The 14,160-nt window shown below is 49.3% G+C and overlaps 1 protein-coding gene across 1 annotated transcript in view; it reads left to right on the top strand.

Annotated features, from left to right (window-relative positions):
- Positions 1 to 14,160, top strand: part of LOC101023172 (hepatic triacylglycerol lipase) — a 159,003-nt gene that overhangs the window by 127,720 nt on the left and 17,123 nt on the right. Inside the window, exons 3-7 of the mRNA XM_003900989.5 lie at positions 434 to 618; positions 3,873 to 4,055; positions 4,622 to 4,739; positions 7,843 to 8,076; positions 10,422 to 10,664. Of these exons, the coding sequence (XP_003901038.2) occupies positions 434 to 618; positions 3,873 to 4,055; positions 4,622 to 4,739; positions 7,843 to 8,076; positions 10,422 to 10,664 (963 nt within the window). The remainder of the gene's footprint in view (positions 1 to 433; positions 619 to 3,872; positions 4,056 to 4,621; positions 4,740 to 7,842; positions 8,077 to 10,421; positions 10,665 to 14,160) is intronic.

Raw genomic sequence — 14,160 nt, 5'->3', positions numbered from 1 at the left:
CTGTCTCCCTAGGTAGGGATGTAGGGATGAAATTGGAGACCGCAATACCTAGGTTCAAATCCCATCTCTATCAGTTTTTGGCAGTGTGATTTGGGGTGAGGTGATTATCCACCGAGCCTCCAAAACTGCCTTGCCTATATTCCTCATGACCTAGAGGGTGACTCTAGTGCCTGATTGGCTGGTCACTGGGATGCAGGATAGAGGATCTGGTGATCTCAATCTCTGTGTTGGGTCCTTCTAGGCCACCCTCCATCACTTAGCCATTCCACTGGAAACAGTCTTTGGGGCTCCCCAAAGTTGTGGCTCATTCTGATCTCCAGCATCTCCCAGTAACCTCTTTGGCTTGTGCTTGTAGAAGCAGCCTTTGAGAAGACGGAGGGCTGCAGGTGGAGCAGATGCCAGGCTAAGCACCATCCCCAATCTTATATTCCAGAGCCATTTGGAAGAAGAGCTCAAGCTGTTGAAACAAACAAAACGCTGCATGAGACGAAGACCAGATTCCTGCTCTTTGGAGAAACCAATCAGGGCTGTCAGATTCGAATCAATCATCTGGACACGTTACAGGAGTGCGGCTTCAACTCCTCCCGGCCTCTGGTGATGATAATCCATGGGTGGTCGGTAGGAAATGCTGACATGCCTTTTTTCTCTCCGATTTCACATTTTGTTTTTTTCTTTCTAGTGCATTCAATGTTCATAAAAAGACAGGGAGCTGGTGATAACAACTCCATGCATAATGTTTATAAAGCATGTTCTAATTTTCCAGGTGCTTCCCCACGCATTAGCTCACTGATTATCTCAATTCCATGAGTAAGCAGGGTGAGAAAATATAATTATCTCCATGTTTCAGATAGCATGTGGCTCAAAGAGGTCACACAGCCCATTGGGGCCCACAAAGGATTGCAGCCCATGCAGGGGGAAGCCTCCTTCTTAAATCTGCATATTACACGGGGGGACGTAGGAAGCCAGAAGAATGGACTCCCAGTGAAATTTTGTATCAGCAAGGTTTAAGTTCAGCTGCGAATAACAGAGACTCAAATTAGCAGTGGTTCAAAGAAAACAGACATGTGTTTTCACTTCATAAAATATTCCAAGGATATATGTAACCCAAAAACCAGCTAGATGGCTTTGGTCAATGAAGTCCTCCAGGCCCCAGCTCCTTCCAGCTCAGTGTTCTGCCATCTTGGGGTGTGACCCTCATCCTCATAGTCCAAGATGACAGCTAGAGCACTAGCCATCACATCTTTATTCCAGGAAGCACAATGTAGTAAAAGATGTATGCCAAGGGGTCAAAAGCAAGGTTTTTACAAGAGCTTTAGTGAGATATAATTTACAAAGCATACCATTTATCCATTCAAAGTATACACAATTCAATGGCTTTTGGTATAAAAGAGTGTTTTTTAGGTGTCCCAGAGCCTCTGTGAAATTCTCCCAGTTACATCCATTGACCGTATCTAAGCGGAAAGGTGGCTGAAACGTATAGGCTCTTAAAGAAAGTGTAGCCTTTTGGTGATGCTAAAAATTCTATTACTATGGAAGAAGGAGAGAAAGGATATTGTTGGCAATAGGTGAAGTCAAACCGTCTGAGGACTTGTTGCCAAGAGGAAATCCTGCCTCCCCAGTGTCTAGCCCACCCATGATTTCAAGCATAGTTCACAATTTGAACCCTCCAGAGATTTTGCTGTCTGTTTCACGACTTAGAAACCTTTCCCCGCCATCTAGTTGAAAAGTACTTGAAACCCCCATCTATCCTACCCTGGAAGGCAAAATGAACCCTTCCATCACCTGCCTCCCCTCACCTCTCCCTGCCTCCCACATGACGTTCCAGCAACTTCCAACTGCTTGTATTAATAGCTTCCTCCACACCCCATGCGCCTGCCTTCTCTCTTCTTGGTCTTGGCTCAGTCTGTGCCCTCTGCCTACAGCATTCTTTCTCCTCCTCTTTTCCTGTAAGACACAGTCCCAAACAGGTCCTCCTGCAAGCCATTGCTGCCTTCATCCCAGCACTCCCGCAGCGGCATTCAGTATCACTGGGTCTTCCAGTGCGGCCCTGAGCACTCTCCAGCACTGCTCTGCAGCTCGGCTTTCTAATTGTCTGTGTTTCTCTGCTCTGCTAGCTGTAAGCTGCTTCCTGGGAAGGATTCTGTCCTAGTCTCATCTAATTGACTACTGTGGCTCAGTATTCATTATGTAATCAGTGCTCCAGAATGTTTGTTAACTGAATTAAAGATCAAATGAATGAGTCTTGTTTATAAAGGCAACATGAAGACCACAGGAGCCTCTTACCAGGATCCTTTTACCAACGTGCACTCTTCCTTATCAAAATTCTGTCCAACCTAGTGTATGTCTCCTCCTCCTATTACTACTGATATTAATAACAACAACAACTGCAGTAACGAACATTTGCTGAGTCCTTACTATGCTCCAGACACTGCTCTAAGTGCTTTAGATCTATTAACTCATTTCTCCTTCATAACAATCCTGGAAGGAGAGCATTATTAACTGCATTTTCCAGGTGAGGAAACTGAGTCACAGAGAAGTTAAATAACTTGCCCAAGGTTACTCAGTTAGTAACTGGGAGAGCCTGGATTTGAGCCCAAGATTCTCCATGCACATAGAAGGCACTTGGTAAACATCTAGTAAAGGAATGCGTCTTACCCTGGAATGGCGTGACAGGCCCTCAGTGGAGCTCTCCAGCTTCACCCCCTATTGTCAAGCCTTCACCTCCTATTGTCTATCCTTCACCTCACCAACTTTTCTCCCCTCCCCTGACAAACCACACTGCCCTTTCACAATTCTGTGCCTCTGCACGCACTGTTCCTTCCGCCCGGAATGCCCTAGACCTCACCACTACCACATTCACCTGCCCACCGGTATTCTTTTTGTTTCTTTGTTTTGTTTTGTTGAGAAAGGGTCTCACTCTATCACCCAGGCTGGAGGGCAGTGTGATCTCAGCTCACTGCAGACTCAACCTCCTAGGCTCAAGCCATCCTCTCACCTCAGACTCTGGAGTAGCTGGAACTAAAGTCATGCACCATCATGCCTGGCTAACTTTTGTATTTTTTGTAGAGATGGGTTTCACCATGTTCCCCAGGCTGGTCTCAAGCTCCTAGGCTCAAGCAATCCCCCTGCCTTGGCCTCCCAAAGTGCTAGGATTACAAGCATGAGGCACCTCGCCCAGCCCCCACCCATATTCTTCTTACTGGACTCCTATGGATCCTTTAAGACCCAGCACAAGCGTCTTTGCTCTGTGAAACCATTAGGAGTGCCCTGCAAATTGGTTCTCAAACAAGGCACACACACAGAACAATTAGCTGTAAACATTTTTTAGCTCCTACTGTGTCAGACTTACAGTGCCTATCCCGCTAAGTCCAGCATAATGTAGTCTGCAGGGCAGAACCAGCACTGTGGGTTTAGGGGTGAGGTGGGGCAGCCTCATGCACGAGGAAGCGTACAAATGGCCCGAAGGGACAGGTCAGCTTCCAGGACCTGATTTACACATATTTCTCCACTGTTTCAAGGTTTAGAAAGTCCCAAAGTAGAAAAGCATTAAGATAATCATTTACAGAGGAGGGGAACGTTGAGAAAAATCTGGAGACATTTTTGGTTTTCAAAACCTGGGACAGTGGGTGGGTGTTGCTGGCATCCAGTTAGTGAAGGCCAGGAATGCTGCTAAACATCGTACAATGCACAGGACAGCCCCCACAACAAGGAATTCTCTGGCCCAAAATGTCAACTATGCATGGCTGAGAAACCTCGTGGCAAGCCCTTCCTCTTGTGGGGAAGGAGCCAGCATTATCCAAGAGCTGGAGAAGGAAGAAGGGTGAGCGGGGAGAAAGGAAACGAGTGTGACCCTCCCTCTGTGCCCTCCTCAGGTGGACGGCTTACTAGAAAACTGGATCTGGCAGATGGTGGCCGCGCTGAAGTCTCAGCCGGCCCAGCCAGTGAACGTGGGGCTAGTGGACTGGATCACCCTGGCCCACCACCACTACACCATCGCCGTCCGCAATACCCGCCTCGTGGGCAAGGAGGTCGCGGCTCTTCTCCGGTGGCTGGAGGTACCAACCTGCCCCATCCTTCCTTCACCTGCCTTCCCTCTTTTCCCTTCCTCTGTGAGTGAATGAATTAAGCTGGTCTCCAACAGCAGTCCAAGCAGGAGAAGCACTAATGCTCAGCTCACGGGAATGAGAAGGCACGGGACTGACACCAGACCCCAGGTCTCTCTCAGATGCCTCCCTTGAACCCCTATTTCGCAGAACCATCTTCTCCCCTCTCCTCATCCACTATTCCTCTTATGCTCACCCCCTTGGATATGCTAAGGGATACAAACACACCCTGTAAGCTATCAGGCCCCCACACAAATGAGTGGGATCACTTCTGTAGGGCATTAGTGTCCAGTGGAAGACAGGCAGGCAGGAGGCCGCAGCTACCAGGCAAGGTCACAGGTACCTGAGTCCCAGGACAGTCAGCCAGGTGACAGACTAGTTTCAGTTTGGAGTGTGAATAAGACACCTCATTTCCGAGCAGCCACGAAGAACAGGGTGGGTGCCACAACACACTGGACCGCAAAAGGCTTTCATCCAGGCAGCTCTTCTCCTGCCCCCATCCCGCTGCTGTCTTCCAGGAATCTGTTCAATTCTCTCGAAGCCATGTTCACCTAATTGGGTACAGCCTGGGTGCACACGTGTCAGGATTTGCCGGCAGTTCCATCGGTGGAACGCGCAAGATTGGGAGAATCACAGGTAACCATGTCTAATAACTCACACACTGATTCCACTGCATGGGGGCGTCCAACAAGGACCTGCTTTTCCAACAGGCGCATCATTAAAACACCCCAACTCTTACTGCGAGGGATCAGAGCTCATGAGAGGACTTGTAACATTCTCTCAAACATGACCAATGTCATGGATTGCTGTGCCAGAGAATTCAGAGCAAATTACAGCCTCGATTCCTATTGCCTGTCCTCAAATGAAAGCCTCATGTAGGTGTGCCAAATGGGACTAAAACATAGACTTTTCTAGCAAGAAAGAGTCTTATTTTTTAATCTATAATTTACAAAGTCCAATTTGGGCGAGTTAAGGAGTGAAGAATCACAGCCTTAATTTGCTGTAATTCATCAGCCACTTTAGTGCCTCCGGTTCCACATTTGTGAAACGTGTGTGTTTTATTCTGGGACCCATTTGGGTTGAGGGAGGGAGCTCTGTATCAAAAACTTCACCCCAAATTTCATACCCACTCAGAAATGGCCCAAGATATCCAAGAAGGTCTGCACATGTGCAAGGAAGGCCTTCCTCCCAGGCTTCCGTGACACCAACCCCACCCTTCACACTGCCAGGGATTGGGATCCAAAACCACACACCTGGTCAAACTGTTCCCCAGTCCAAGTCTGAGGCCCACTGTTACCACAGGTATAAAAACCCAGGAGGCACAGGCAAGGCCCTTCTCAGTGTGGAAGCCCCAGAGCGCCCCAGCCTCTCATCCTGCTGATCCCTTCCCATAGCTCTAGGCTTCAGCGACACAAGTTTTTTCTCCACTTCACGAACACACCACGGCCTCTTGTGCCTCTGGGCCTTTGCATGCACTGTTTGCTTTGCCCACCACCCACCCACCCAAACTCATACTCATCCTTCAAGACCCAGCAGGCTCAAACAATACTTCACAGGCCAAAACAAAGAGCGTTTTAGATGAATAACAGAGTTGTTGCAATTTTATATTTTATCAAGTGAGGACTGTTTTTTTTTTTTTTTTTTTTTTTTGAGATAGAGTTTCGCTCTTGTTGACCAGGCTGGAATGCAGTGGCGCGATCTTAGCTCACTGCAACCTCTGTCTCCTGGGTTCAAGCAATTCTCCTGCCTTAATCTCCCAAGTAGCTAAGCCATACCTGGCTAAATTTTTTGTATTTTTAGTAGAGACAGGGTTTCACCATGTTGGTCAGGCTGGTCTCGAACTCCCGACCTCACGTGATCCACCATCTCAGCCTCCCAAAGTGCTAGGATTTCAGGTGTGAGCCACCACAGCCGGCCATGAGGACGTGTTTACAAACAGCTACTATCTACTGTCACCATTCCTTTATAAAAGAATTTCTTTTAACATGAGAAAGAATGGGGATAATGACAGACATTTAAACGGAATACTTTTGTGATGATGAGAGCTCATTTCCTCATGCTTTTTTGTTCATCTTGCTGGTGACTGGGGAAGCCTGGTCACAGACGGGCGTGTGGCCCCTATGGATTTAACCCACAGTAGCCTGGGGAGAGCAGCCCTCCCACCGAAGAAGCAGGGCCAGAGGGCAGAGTCCACACCCAGCGAGGCAGCCTCAGGCCCAGAGGCCCAGAACCCTCTCCATTCGACTGGTGCTGTGGGTCACATTAGGCGTATCAGCAAGTCCCACCCACCTCAGAGACAGCAGGAAGGCTCAACACCCTCTTGCCATCTTGTCATCAGTCTGATGAAGAAAGGAATAGAAATCATATCAGGACATTTTTCTTTTTCTCTTTTTTTTTTTTTTTTTTTTATTAAGACAGAGTCTGATTCTGTCTGATTCTGTTGCCCAGGCTACAGTGCAGTGGCATGATCTTGACTCACTGCAGCCTCCACCTCCCGGGTTCAAGCGATTCTCCTACCTCAGCTTCCCAAGTAGCTGGGACTACAGATGCCCACCACCACGCCCGGCTAATTTTTGTATTTTTAGTAGAAACGGGGTTTTGCTATGTTGGCCAGATTGGTCTCCAACTCCTGACCTCAGATGATCTGCCAGACTCAGCCTCGTGCTGGGATTACCAGGCATGAGCCACCGCGCCCGGCCAAGGACGTTTTTCATTTGTCACTGTGGGTAGAGCTGGAGAACGGGTGATCTCATAGCCTACTCTCAATTCCTTTGCCCCCGAGTAGGGAAGGAAGCCAAGGCTAGGGTGCGACACCAGAGGGTCCTCCAGAGAAGGCAGAGGAAGAAAGACAGGCAAAAACTTTGAGTGCATAAATACTCCCCAACCACAGTCAGCCAGGAGCTGCCACCTTACTTCCTGCACAGACATCTGTCATTTGAGGCCCAGAGCTTTGAGCTTCCCTACTTGCACACAACATTTTCACCCCATACAGTGGTGTCCCGTGGCTGTTCTGGACGTTCTAATGAAATGACACTGTAGGAGAAAAATCAGCTTGTTTAGGGAAATTATTGATGACATACAAGCAAATAAATTTCATTCTTTGATAGGTAGGTTGGAACTGCTTATAATGAGCATATTGGCTTTTTTTGTACGCAAACAGATGGTCTTGAAAGTAGCTTGAGAGGTACTCAAAATCGATTTGCTTAAGTAAATCAAGCATTCCCTCATAACCTTATTCCTTTTTTTTTCTTTTTGAGATAGGATCTCCCTCTGTTGCCGAGACTGGGTCACTGTGGTGTAATCACGGTTCACTGCAATCTCAAACTCCTGAGCTCAAGCAATCCTCCTGCCACAGCCTCCTGAGTAGCTGAAATGACAGGCACATGCCACCACACCCACCTAATTTTTGTATTCTTTTTTTTTAGAGATGAGGTTTCACGATGTTGTCCAGGCCTCCTGGCCTCAGGCATCATAACCTTGTGTCTACCACTGGATAGTTTCTGCAAACCTCTTTCCTTCCCTAGCTAATGCCCAGCCTGTGTGTCATTGTTGGCACCATGAATTACTGTGGTTTTACTGAGAAAAGGTTATGGCAAGGTTGTCCAGAGAAGGATTATGCCCGAGGTGTTTCTTCTTCCTGCTAGTTCATTAATGTATAATAATATCCAAAAGCTAAAGAGCACATTTCTCTTCTCCTCTCCCTGCTCCCATCTAACCCTTACCCCTGCTTTCCAATTAGGGTTGGATGCCGCGGGCCCTTTGTTTGAGGGAAGCTCCCCCAGCAATCGTCTTTCTCCAGATGACGCCAATTTTGTGGATGCCATTCATACCTTTACCCGGGAGCACATGGGCCTGAGCGTGGGCATCAAACAGCCCATAGGGCACTATGACTTCTATCCCAACGGGGGCTCCTTCCAGCCTGGCTGCCACTTCCTAGAGCTCTACAGACATATTGCCAAGCACGGCCTCAATGGTGAGAACGAAGTCATGGGCCGGGAGCACCGGCCTACATTTCAATGGGGCCTCTGGAATTCAGCAGAATCTACCAACATGTGGGACTCAGGGAAGAGTTCAGCAAAGATAGCGCCCAGGGTGTATGGCCACCAAGCCCACCCAGAGAGAAGGAATACGGGAGTGGGCAAGGGTGCCCATCCCCCAGCAGGCCACTCCTGGCAACAGGCCAAGGCCATGCCCTAAGGATGAGCGGAGGGCACCAACAAGAACCTCCACTTCTCATCCCGGCCCTGTGTGCCCAGGCAAAGCCTCTCCCGGGGTACCAGCTCTTCCGAGAGTTGAGTCCAGACGCCTGTGGTTATTCTTCCTTCTCCGGACGTTTCCTCATTCCAGGGACTGCCTCTATTCTGAACCACATGAAAATCCACTTAATAGGCTGTGGCTTCTTGATGAAGGTCTCACTCTTCATCCCACCCCATCAGTTTAATTGGGGAAATTACTCAGATTCTCCCGATGGGAAATTCAGCTTCAAATATGTCCTTGTTACGCCCTTTACCTCAGGGCAGACACAGAATGTGCTGTTATCTGGGTTGTGATCCCACTTCTCTCTCAAGTCCTAAAACCGAAATATTAACATGCACATTGACAATATGAACAGGATTAAAGAACAAAAATGTCAGCAGAAGCAGCACATTCCAGGGGCATTCCAAATTTCTTGCTATTATAAAATATCATCCTGATTAAGACATGCCAATCACTCCAAGCCAACTAGAGCCCTCCACCCCCACAAGCCACCTCACCCTGATCATGCGACACTCAGCTGAGAACACACTCTCTTGTGATGACACCACCCTCACCTCTCCAATATCAGAATGACCTTCACACTCCACATCATCTCATTTTGGCTGGACTCCCAGCCTTCCACCGCACAGGCCTGAGAGAGCCTTCCGGGAACTTGCCCTTATCATTGCTTACATCCCTCCCACCTCCCCCACCCCATCACCTCCCCTCCAGCCACCAGCAGTTCCCAGCTGACTATCCAGCCCTCATCCCAAACTTCATCCCCACAAAGCTCGGTGCAGACCACCAGAATGGTGTATGGGCTTTATTTGCCTGGTAAACACATTCCTGACCAATCATTACCATTGCTCTTTTGTGCTAAACTTCAAAGTGATGGAACCAAATGTAGGTATTCAGCTTGCCCAAGCTTGGGGTGGTTTTCCTCAGTTGTCTTCACCTCTGTGTTTGAAAGGGTTCCTGGGGTAGTTCTCCCAGCCACAGCTGCGCAGGGGCTCACTGGATAACTGCGGTTTCACCCTCACCACCTCCTGGGTGGATGAGCTTGGGTGAGTTAGTGGATGTCTTGGAAGCTCAGTTTTCTCCTTGATAACAGCTGCCTCAAGGAGCTGCAGTGAAGATGCAGGCAGTGGAGGAGCGGAGGGCACGCAGCATACACAGTCTCCGAGTAGGTGCTCCAGGAATGCAGCCGCCAGCGTCCATGGACTGTGATAACTCATCTTGGCATTTAACCTCCAGACACCTGGGGAAATAGGTTTTGGCAAAGTCACCTATGCTGTCCCTGTACAGCAAATGTTTCACATATCTTGTGGTGGTTCCTCAACATCCTTTGAGAATTATTTACTACAGATTAGATTAAAGTTTAGAGAGTCAAAAAAAAAAAAAAAAGGTCAAATTCTTGGTAGATCAACCTCATAAGCTTGTTTTGGAGGTGAGGCCTGTCCAGACCTGGTTACTGGGCAGTGTCCTTCCAAATCCAATTCTTGTGCTGGTTTCACAGGCCCGTTACCTACGGGATGCAATGGCTGCTTTGGGACACAAGGTAGACATTGTCGGGAGGCCTCAGCATTCTCCAGACCATCAGAGTGCCACGAGATTGTCTCGTGTATCTGGTTATATTAAGAGAAAAGGTGTCCCACGCAAGCCTGTTCCAGAAACCCCACCCTCCAGGCATCAGCACCTGGGCATTTTAAATTATCTCATTTAAGATAGAAATATTTCTATAATAAATTACACTAACCTGCGCTCTTAATGAATTTGATCTTTCCTTAGTGACTTGGGTGCCTATTAAAACGCCCACTGTAACACGCTGTCATAGAGGAGTGCTCTCAGGATCCCGGCAGTGCCTGGGATTTTGCCTGACACTACATGACTCAAAGGGTCTACTTTCCTTAGTTCCAGTGAGTTGTCACATCCCGCCGTTGTCGGGGGTCTGCCTTGACAAGCCCACCCCTGCCTGTTCCGTGTGCTACTTCTAACCTCCTGTGGGCTGAGAACCAAGGTGAGCCTCTGAGTTGAGGCTGCTTTGGGTTAAGGTGATAACATCCTTCTTGCCCTGTGTTCCAGCCATCACCCAGACCATAAAATGCTCCCACGAGCGATCTGTGCACCTTTTCATCGACTCCTTGCTGCATGCCGGCACGCAGAGTGTGGCCTACCTGTGCAGCGACATGGACAGCTTCAGCCAGGGCCTGTGCCTGAGCTGCAAGAAGGGCCGCTGCAACACGCTGGGCTACCACGTCCGCCAGGAGCCCCGGAGCAAGAGCAAGAAGCTCTTCCTCGTGACGCGAGCCCAGTCTCCCTTCAAAGGTGAGTGTGGAGCCGGGGAGCCTTCAGAAGGGCAGGATGCAGTGCCCTGTCCACAGGGCTCAGAAGTTCCCTTGGTTCTTTTCCTGGAGGTGCTTCAGTGTTTCTGAAACTGTGCAGGCTCCAGACAGCGACGTTGACACAGCCTTTCTCCTGTCCCAAGAGTGTGGCCACCTTGCTGCCAAGGGCTAAGAGGAGAAACCTTGATAATTTCTGAAACGACCCTTGGGTTGGCCTCTGTATCCATTTTCATGCTCCCCTAGAATGTTAGATCTGCACGGCCATGCACAGTTTACCTGGGCCACCCAGATCTCACTGTACAGGGACTTGAGGCGTCTCCAAACACAGCCTAGAACCCAGTTCTTTCATCTCTGTTCAGGGCCCCCGTGAAAAAAACTGGATTCTAGACTGCATTTCATTCCTTCTAAGACTTGAATCAGTTGATCTGATAGAATACGATATTCACCCTGAGGCACTCCCAAGACAAGATTCAGCTTCCAGTGTTTCCCAGCCAGATTTTTAACCTCAGGGCAGAAAGTGGGCTGGGCAGCTCTCTGGGTTGAATGGAAGATTGTAGAAAGCGTTGTGGCCACGTCTTAGGCTGAGGCCAGCAGAGAACTGCTCCATTGAAACCTAAATCCTCCTGGAGGGAACAAGCCGACATCTGTTGCCATTAACATTTCTGCCTAATCCTTCAAACAGCTCGGGAGTGATTTAGCATCTTACTGTTTCATCGCACAGCCTCTCCAGCACTGGGAGAGGCAATCTGATGTGCTGTTTGACTATTACCATGCAGATATTTGTATCTAGAGAATGTGAACGGGCTGTCGCCACCGCTTTGCTTTCAGAGAGCATTTTACACAAAACATTTGATGCAGCCATCGACTCCTTGTGGTTCTCACAACAGCCAGGCGAGGATGGCAGAGCTGATTATTATCCCATTCTAAAGAGGAGGAAAGCAAAACTCGCGTGGGGCGCCCACAGCTGTGTGGCTGTAAGGAGACCTGGAACAGGGCCGCCTGACTCTCAGGAGTGAGTTCAAACTCCCAGGCAACTTAGTTTTGAGGCACAGGATTTCTCTGTGTATCTGAACTTCTGCTCCCCAGCCAGGTTTCCCTCCTGTCAGCCAAGCAGGTCTAGGAATGACAGAAATGTCTTGTGGGTGCTCATAGCATCTGAAGAGTAGTTGGTGTGAGGACGGGATCTTTCAGGCCAAAGGGTCCCTCCGCTGGCTGTCCCTTAGGGCTGGAGGAGATGGCAGCACGCAGGTGAGGGAATTTGGAAGTCCTCCTGCTTCGGGGAGCTCCTCCGCTGCAGGCTGACAATTAGAGACTCATTTGGGTTAACCAGCTCCTCTTTTAAATGGCAATGCCTCCTGGAGTGATTAAGCCTCTTAGATAATCACATTTCATTGGATCTATTTTAATCATGGAATGTTTGCATCATGAGGAGTGGTTCAACCCTGCCGTTTTTCAGGTGGGGAAACCAAGGCCTAGACGGGGAAAATCATTGGTCCAGAGACAAAAAGCTCTTGGCAGACCTGGCATTTAGACCCGGGGCCTCCAAACAGTGAGCGGAGTGATTTTTACCTCCTCTGTAACCTGCCACTGGTCTGCGTGTGGGGGTGAGAGGGGGTATGGAAGAGAAGGGTGAGGAGATTGCATTCTCCTTGAAATCAGCTGGGAAGAAAAGAGGTCATTTTTCATCGTTCAGGGCCAAACTGGGCACTTCATTTGAAATGAGAGGCTTGGTCCAGCCCTAGGACATCTACTGGGGGCTTGGAGATGGGGAAGGGAAGCCTCAAAAGAAGGAAGAAGGGGAAACAAGAGCAGTAGGCATCAGCCAGGCCGAGCGTCTCCCATTTGCCAACAGCCCCAGTGCCCGACCACCATCCCCTGCTGGTGTGAACTCACAAGATCCCTTTCCTATTAAGGAAGACCAAAGAATTGCATTAGGGCATGATTACCTCACCCACCAGCTACCAAAACCAATGTACTCATCCATCTGTGCATTCTTCAAACACAGTCCTACCTTCAGGGTGCTCGGTGGAGACCAACCCGAGATGAGCCCCTTGGAGACCACATTTGTGTCTCTTTATTACCGACTACTTATCTTGCTCCTGGGAACATCCAGTGAGGAGGAGGCTAAAGGCAGGACTGCCTGAAACTGGTCAGGAACCAAAAGTCCCAGCCCGGATGGAGGTTCCAGTGATGAACTGTGGCTTGCGGCACACCCTCTCCTTTTCTTTCTTACTTTTTTTTTTTTTGAGACCGAGTCTCTCTCTGTCGTCCAGGCTGGAGGGCAGTGGCGTGATTTTGGCTCACTGCAACCTCCACCTCCAGGGTTCAAGTGATTCTCCTGCCTCAGCCTCCTAAGTAGCTGGGATTACTGGAGTGCACCACCACGCCCAGCTCATTTTTGTATTTTTAGTAGAGGCAGGGTTTCACCGTGTTGGCCAGGCTGGTCTCTAACTCCTGACCTCAGGTGATCCACCCGCCTGGGCCTCCCAAAGTGCTGGAATTACAGGTGTGAGTCACCGCGCCCAGCCCACAACCTCTCCTTTTCTGTTCCCCTATAAATTCTCCCCAGTTCTGCTTCAGCCCCTCCAGTGAGCAAAGTCCTCACCCGCTCAACCCAGTTTCACTTGCTAGTGGAGGGTAACGTCTCTGTGGTCACATCAAGCCGCCCTGGGCATGGCTGGAAAGTGCACCCATGTGAGACTCGCCTGCTTGAAGCAGCTGCTCATGGGATACTGCTATCTGTATAATGCTATGTTGTCCAATATGGTAGCCACAAACCATATGTGGCTATTTAAACCCAAATCTAAGTTACTTTAAATTAAATGGAACCAAAAATTCAGTTTGTCAGTCACACAAGCCACCTTTCAAGTGCTCGAAGACGTGGCTACCGCATCAGAGAGCACAGAAATAAAACATTTCCGCCGGGCGCGGTGGCTCAAGCCTGTAATCCCAGCACTTTGGGAGGCTGAGATGGGCGGATCACAAGGTCAGGAGATCGAGACCATCCTGGCTAACACGGTGAAACCCCGTCTCTACTAAAAAATACAAAAAACTAGCCGGGCGAGGTGGCGGGCGCCTGTGGTCCCAGCTACTCGGGAGGCTGAGGCAGGAGAATGGCGTAAACCCGGGAGGCGGAGCTTGCAGTGAGCTGAGATCCGGCCACTGCACTCCAGCCTGGGCGACAGAGCCAGACTCAGTCTCAAAAAAAAAAAAAAAAAAAAAAAGAAATAAAACATTTCCATCGCTGCCGAGGGGTCTATTGGTGGTGCTGGGACGAAGATTTTAATCTAGGCCACCACAGCTACACCACTCCCCGCCCATCACAACCGTGATCACAACCGACCTGGGCCCCCAAAGCCTATGTCACCAGCCACCTCCAGCATTTTGATGAATACATATTACACTCTTAAGAGAGCAGACTTGCCCAACCTGGGCCTACAGAGAAACCACAAGGCCTATTTTTCAAAAACATCTAATTG

The sequence above is a fragment of the Papio anubis genome, chromosome 7 (assembly GCF_008728515.1).
Source record: "Papio anubis isolate 15944 chromosome 7, Panubis1.0, whole genome shotgun sequence".
Classification (NCBI taxonomy): Eukaryota; Metazoa; Chordata; class Mammalia; order Primates; family Cercopithecidae; genus Papio; species Papio anubis.
The sequence above is the reverse complement of the archived record's forward strand: the minus strand, read 5'-3'. Positions and strand labels throughout refer to the sequence as shown.